This window comes from Lygodium microphyllum, chromosome 15 (genome assembly GCF_053477565.2).
Source record: "Lygodium microphyllum isolate KBCC chromosome 15, Lygodium_microphyllum_v1.1.10, whole genome shotgun sequence".
NCBI lineage: Eukaryota > Viridiplantae > Streptophyta > Polypodiopsida > Schizaeales > Lygodiaceae > Lygodium > Lygodium microphyllum.
This window is the reverse complement of record NC_141149.1, coordinates 54,324,182-54,331,714: the sequence shown is the minus strand read 5'-3', so window position 1 is coordinate 54,331,714 and position 7,533 is coordinate 54,324,182. Positions and strand designations below refer to the sequence as shown.

The following is a 7,533-nucleotide window of genomic DNA, read 5'->3' as shown; positions in this document are numbered from 1 at the left end:
GAGTGGATCCAGCACTTAGAGTCATTTGCCCTTGCTCACTGTGGAGTGACCCAGCCCTTACAACACCAAGGGAATGTTAACCTATCTATTAGCCAATGACAATAAAGTCAAAACAAGGCACATATAGAAAAAAGGCTTTTGATAATTTAATGCACCCAATTGTCTTCCCTTATGCAATGGTATCAATAGTGTGACCACAAAGATTGCTAGGTGAGGCCTACCCTTCCAAACTCCCCACCTATACTCATGCAACCTAGCTTTTGTATATTTACCTTGTAACTTTTGTACATCTACAAATGTAAATTTAATTTAAAAATATTGCCATTGATTAGCACAATTGTACCCCAAAGTGTGAGCACGTACATGGGTACATGGGTATGTAAGGCTAGTTACACACCAAATGGCAGACGCCCAATGTTACCCAAAGTGTGGGCATATAGTTTTTTAAACTAGGCGTGGACATGGGCACAAAACCTTTACACACCAAAATGACACATTTTACAAAAAAGTGAAAAGCAATATGTTTATTGTATTTTTTATTAGCTACGAATTTACAAACTGGGCATGGGAGACTCCCCGTCTAAGTATGGGCGGGGAGTTCATCTGTTCAGCGGGCAAATAATATGTTATATCCTCACCAGTATGCAAAAAACTGCAGACACCCAACCTGTGAATAAATTCTTTGCATGGTTAATGTTTACAAAGTTCTTTGATTGGTTAATCCCCAACCCTTAAATAAATTCTTTGATTGGTTAATGTTTATAAAGTTCTTTGATTGGTCAATCCCCAACCCTTAAATAAGTTCTTTGATTGGTTAATGTTTATAAAGTTATTCGATTGGTTAATCCTCAACCCTTAAATAAATTCTTTAATTGGTTAACGCTTACAAAATGAGCTTCCACCTTGAGATATCTTTGAGAGTGACACAAAAAAAGACACAAAAGCTTACAGCCTTGTTTGTTTGTGGGAGAGAGAGAGTGACGAGGAAGGGGGGAGGCATGAGGGCCCTTAGCTTACGCTCGCGGCTCAAACACGCGTCTTCTTGTGTGTGCCACTGCATGCTCCAGCTTTTTATACACTCCACTCTAGTACTCTTACAAGTTACCACCCTTCTCTCTCTCTCTCTCTCTCCCCCCCCCATATGCACAGAGGGTATTATTATGCTGGCAGCTTGCAATTCTTTCTCTCTCCCCCCCGCCCCCTTCCCTTATCCATTATGCAGCATCCCAGAATTAGACCGCCGCGCCCTTCCCTTTTCGAGGTCAAAAAGGCCTCTTCTCTCCTCTGCATCATTCTCAGCGTGGCCTTCATCTCTTTTGTAATTGCTCACACTCTACGTACAAAACTCATGAAGAGTTGCTTTCAGCAACAAAAAATCAGTTTTGGGTTCCTCTGTGCATCGCCATTCTTGATCAGTAACCTAAAAGGAGTAAGAGGTAATATATGATTCTTCTCCTAGCTACCTGCCGATTAATGCCCACCTCTTGCTTGGAGTTTAATCTTGCCATCTGTTTGTTTCTTCCAGAACGCATCATCTTATTGCGCTGTTACGAGTATATTGTTTTGTTCTGATTATCTTGCTCATAATCATTTGTTTAAGCGTTTAGTTCTGTCTTGTAACAGTTTTCTGCAACTTAATGCTATTTTCCCAAAGAGTTAAAGCTTGCCATTTTGATTACTTTTCTTAATGATTCCTTTCCTGCCACCAACAGTGGGTAAACTAATTGTCATCCGGTTGTGCTTCTGTCTCAGCAGCTAAATCCATGCAATGAGACTCCGCACATGACCTTTGCCGTGGATTGGGGTTGAATCAGATTACCTCACACCTTACTTCAATCTCTTTCCACTGCCATGGATAGTTCGACAGACCTTATCTCGAGTGATGAGCACAGCTTTGTAGATCCCATCAACAATATGGGAAATGGAGGCTTGCAGGAGCCCTTGCTGAGCAGCAATGTCCTCAAAAGAGGGTTCAGTGGAGTGGCACCCAATGAGACTTCTCAAGTGGCAATGATAGGTGCCAAAACTTACCACATCGAAAGCCTTGATTACGAGTAAGTGTTTGCCTATATCTCAAATATGTCAACGATCAGTTTCTTTTTTCCTAACAGCCCAAAAATCGGGAAAGGAGCAATCTGAAATATATCCTATCCCATTCTTTACTTCATTTTGCATGTTTGGACATAGCTGTTAGATGTACAAGAATAAACACAGAATTTGACTGTTCTCTATTCGATTTGACAGGATTATCGAGAACGACATGTTCAAACAGGATTGGAGGTCTAAGACACGTGTGCAAATCTTGCAGTATATCTTCCTGAAGTGGACTTTGGCATGTTTAGTAGGCTTGCTCACAGGCTCCATAGCCTTTGTGATGGACTTGGCTGTGGAGAATATAGCTGGTGTGAAGATCACACAGACACTCACATTCTTAAGGGAAAGCAGGTAGGCCATAGTAACAAAGAAACTCGGTATTAGATTGCATGATTGAACTACTTTGGATCTTTGCAAATGTTACTTCAGCCAATACAGTCATACACAGCAAGAAAAACCTGCATGTCTATCTGTACAAAATAGTAGAGCACAAAGTGTTGGGCACATGGCCGTTAGCTCTCGGAAGTCCCAACCCAGTTGATGATACACCTCGTTTGAGGTATAGGAGGAGCATAGGTAGTTTCTGGTTAGCAATTAGGAATGTTATGACTGATTGGAAATAAGCTTTGATGCTACACATATAGAGGTTGATGAGTTCAGCTACAAGTGAATACAGAAAATACTGGTGGTATTATCCTGGATGCAGTTACGGCATGTAAGAAGACACAAATAGAAGCAGGTGGAGCTGTGACAGTTTGGTCACAGCGAAGAAACTTATATGCAAGTTTACTCCACTGCATAGTAAAGTGGCAACTGTTGAGGCCCTCTGCTATGCTGTCTCAGTAGCAACGTATGCACACACAGATTGCAACACAGATTGCAGCCTTCATCCTGCATATATTACGAGCCTAGAGGTTTTTCTTAAAGAATGCAGCTCGCTTTGTGCTATAGAGAAAGACAATCTCATGTTCCTAACAGGAAAAGTTTAAATGCCAAAATTTCTGTTCACAATGGCTTGAGAACTACAAGGTGAAGGGCTTCCTGCTTGATTTCTGGCTGATCAGCTATTCCTGAATAGTCTAATCTCCTGCCCATTCTTTTTTTTTCATCTCCTACTGATTGCTGCTGATTGGTACTATTCAATAGCATCAAACACTGAGATTGGCCACACATGATGGCACCTACTGTAATGCGTCTATGCCTTTTGCAAGATTCAAGGATGATGACCACCTTACAAGTTCAAATGAGGATAGCAGCTTGATATTATATCCTTAATGGACAACCTAGACTGACGTTGGTGGAGGGTACTCCATCGCCAAAGTTATGCATGTACACCCACTCCCCCAGAAGACATATTGACTGGGAGGAGGGCAGTCAGGAGAGGTTGTCTGCACTATGATGTACTAACCTCCATAGATACTACAATGTCTGCCATTCATGATGAGAAGAGGGATCTCTTTGACAGAGGTCCACCGATTCATCACACTCTTTTGTCCTTTAGAGTCTCTCAGTGGTCTGTTTACATGTTACTTGATGGTCTGTTTGATTGATCATAGTGTGTCTGCAAACTAGCATACTCCGCTGTTTCTCCTCTCACAAATGAATCCAGTGTTTTCTTTGAAGGATCGGATTCATCACCGACACAAGTTAAACAAGCTTATGAAGAAGTGGCCTCAGATTATTTGCAAGTAGATTAGGTGAATGCTTGATCAATTTGAAGTTTCAGCTGACTAGACAGAAAATTGTCCTGCAGGTATGTTATTGCATTCTCAATTTTTGCCGGAAGTAACGTGCTTCTAGCCCTACTTTCCTCTGCTATGTGCTCCTTTGTTGCACCAGCAGCAGCGGGTTCAGGAATGCCTGAAGTGAAAGCTTATCTGAATGGTGTAGATGCTCCGGATCTGTTTTCATTCAAGACCCTAATAGTGAAGGTAAAGAGTCAATTTTCCTGGTATGATCTCAAGATGTGATTTATCTGCTATGTGCCATATCTAACTTCCCTAGCGCTCACTTGCCCATCACAGATTTTGGGCAGCATATGCGCTGTAGCAGGCGGGCTCGACACTGGCAAAGAAGGACCTATGGTTCATATTGGAAGCATTCTTGCATCACTTTTGAGTGAGGGTGGGTCTAGGAAGTATGGATTGACATGGCAGTGGCTTCGTTTGTTTAAAAACGATCGGGACCGTCGAGATCTTGTCACTTGTGGGGCAGCTGCTGGAGTTACTGCTGCTTTTGGTGCACCTGTTGGAGGTGTTCTTTTTGTACTGGAAGAAGCAGCAACCTGGTATGCATTTAGTGAAAGTTTATTCAGATGCTTGCATGGAAAAATGCAGATATGAAATTTTATCATCCTGTTGCAGGTGGCGAAACTCTCTTCTGTGGAGAACTTTTTTTAGTACTGCATCTGCTGCTATTGCACTCCGTCTAGGAATCAATCTTTGTAAGAGTGGAAAGTGTGGGATATTTGGAACTGGAGGTTTAATCATGTTTGATATGGGGATCGTGTCCACCGATATGGGAGCCATACAACTCATTCCAGTTGTGATATTGGGCATTCTGGGTGGCATTTTTGGTGGTATTTTTGCTTACTTCAATGGAAAGATTGTCAAGGCTTATGCTGATTGGCATGAAAGGTATGTATACATATTTTTGCTTGCTCAATCTTAAGGACACAGACAACATGTTTGTTCTGACCAGATTTGAATCAATATGGATCACTGCAGGCATGGAGCGTGGGCAAAAATAACACAAGCTCTTTTTGTTGCCATCTTAACTTCTGTGATGTTGTTTGTGCTTCCATGGCTGGCTTCTTGTACACCTTGCGGGGATGGTGGTAATGACTGTCCCACAAGCGGCCTGCCAGAAAAATTTACCCAGTTTGTGTGCCCTTCAGGGCATTACAATGATCTTGCTGTCCTCCTTATGAATACCAACAATGACGTGGTACGGATTCTGTTCAGCACAAACACTGACAATGTGTTCCTTTATGGCTCACTGCTGATATTTTTTGTATTCAGCTTTGTGCTAGCTCTGGTCACATATGGTACAGCAATCCCTTCAGGTGTTTTCCTGCCAATCATTATCATTGGGGGAACTTATGGTCGACTGACTGGTAAAATTATGAGGAATTTCAGTGCCTTTGCAGACCTAGATGAAGGGCTGTATGCATACCTCGGTGCTGCTTCGCTCCTAGGAGGGTCATTAAGGGTGACAGTTTCCATCTGCGTCATTCTTCTTGAGCTTACAAATAACCTCCTTATGCTTCCACTCACTATGCTTGTACTCCTGATTTCAAAGGCAATCGGGGATCTTTTCAATATTGGTGTCTATGATAAGATAATTGAGATTAAAGGTCTCCCTTTCCTTGAGGAAAAACCACAAGCCTACATGAAGCACTTGACTGTCCAGGATGTCTGCTCAAGTCCTCCATTAACTTTATCTGTGATTGAAAGAGTAGGAAACATTGTTGAAGCATTAAGACTCACAGATCATCATGCTTTCCCTGTATTAGAATATGAGGCATCGTTTGAATATCCTGTTCTGTACGGCCTTGTTTTGAGAGCACACCTATTGGTACTACTCAAAAGGGGAGAATTTTTTACCTTGGAAGAATTAGGCACAGAAAAGTGCAACATACAATTTTCTCCACTTGATTTTGCCAAGCCAGGTTCAGGAAAGGGTGCGAAGATTGAGGATATAGAGCTCACAATACAAGAGCAGAGCTTGTACCTTGATCTCCGTCCATACACCAATACATCACCGTACACAGTAGTGGAAAATATGTCCCTGGCAAAGGCATTCTCACTGTTCCGACAACTAGGTTTGCGGCACCTGTGCGTTGTGCCAAGAACTCCAGGGGTAACTCATTCATGCACATAACTTCCTTTGGTTGTTTGATGCTTAGTGCAAGAATAGAACTGTCAAACTCCTCCCTGCCTCCCTATTGGAGCCCATACACACCTGGGTCCTGCCCCAGGGTATGAATGTGGATTGCCCTAGGAATGTGCAGATATCAGTTTCTTTCTTGCACTACTAAAGCATTTAGACTTTAGTAACTTCAGTTTCTGAAGCTCCAAGTATCTAACATGTCTAGTATGTCTTTCTGCAGCTGTCTCCCATCACAGGTATAATGACCAGGCATGACTTCATGCCTGAACATGTTCTTGGACTGTACCCACATCTTGAAGGCAGCAAATGGGATCCGATACACATTCAAACCTCATTTATCACCAAAGCAGCAAAATGTTGTGGTCTCCCATGAGTTGCAGCCCAACATTCTTTCCTCTACTCGGTCGTTGTCACAGGCCAATTCTACCCCTCTACCGTCCTGCCTACCTGATACCTTCCTGTCCAGAAGAAGAAGAAAGGAGCTAAACTGGGGTGGTCTATGATGGCTGGCTTTCCTAGGCCTGTGACGTACCATCTTAATGCTGTTATGTGTGGACCAAAACATGATTTCAATGGGGAGATGTTTCAGTCTGGAGCAGCCAGCATGCCTAGACTTGGAAAGAAGCAAGCTTGGTGATTGAATTGTGTAAAAGGAGCAGGGGTTAGTATTCATTCATTATTTAATTATCATAAATATAAAAGATTCGTTTTTTTCCTTGGAGACAACAGGAAGAGAATTATTTCAACAAAGAGAAGTCTATGAGTGGTGAGAAGGATTGGGTTAGTCACTTCAGTCTTCAACTAAAGGACCATGTAATAAGAGCATTGAATGGACAAGAATTCCACATCTGTAAGAGTGACTACAGCCATCCATTTAATGTGACTTGAAATAACTAAAACAAATTCAAGCGAAACCTTTCAAAACCATCCCCAACTCATATCAATGTTGTATATTTGCCTTGCAACCAACCAAATATTGGCATGTAAAGAATGATCTTTACAAATCTAATAAATCTGCCAAAATAAGGAGGGTCAACATTGTTGCTTCATGGAAGGACTAAGAATGACATTTCAAATAAGACATATTAGCACACTTCATAATGCAATTTAGCATCATATCTTTACAGGAAATAATATTGAGATTATACTAGAGAACTATTTTCCCCACACAGTATTGAGAGACTCTAGCTGGTCCAATAGTGAGGCCAGTCTAGCCTAGTCTTCTTTTCCAATGTCCCCACTATACAGTCTATGCTCCAATACCCCCATGCTTTACATGAATTTGCCTCCAACTGATTTCATACCTAACCACTTGAAACACATCTACATTCATAATTTGTCAAATTTTCTGAAGACTTAAGACACGTATAACTGCAACACTGCTTAAGCTTGCCTCGGATCTTTCTTTCTCGGAATATACAAAAAGTCATGCTATTATTGCTGGTTTCCTTGAAGCCTAAGTGTGGCAATATTTCTTGCCAAACACTTACTGCAATACATCCATCCCAAGACAGGTGCTGCAAGGTTTGCTCCTGGCCATATATACAA

The 7,533-nt window shown here is 41.8% G+C and overlaps 1 protein-coding gene across 2 annotated transcripts; it reads left to right on the top strand.

The window, feature by feature from the left end:
* Positions 1-1,132: 1,132 nt before the first annotated feature.
* On the top strand, positions 1,133-7,084 carry LOC148024540 (chloride channel protein CLC-c-like). 2 transcript variants are annotated; one of them, XM_087694185.1, is made up of 8 exons: positions 1,133-1,436; positions 1,756-2,054; positions 2,245-2,445; positions 3,848-4,025; positions 4,119-4,381; positions 4,458-4,730; positions 4,821-5,955; positions 6,206-7,084. In XM_087694185.1, exons 2-8 carry the CDS (start codon positions 1,852-1,854, stop codon positions 6,356-6,358), a joined length of 2,406 nt encoding a protein of 801 aa, XP_087550311.1. In that variant the 5' UTR covers positions 1,133-1,436; positions 1,756-1,851; the 3' UTR covers positions 6,359-7,084. The 2 variants fall into 2 exon arrangements, with proteins under 2 accessions (XP_087550311.1, XP_087550312.1); XM_087694186.1 differs by having other exon boundaries at positions 1,753-2,054.
* The last annotated feature ends 449 nt before the right edge of the window (positions 7,085-7,533 follow it).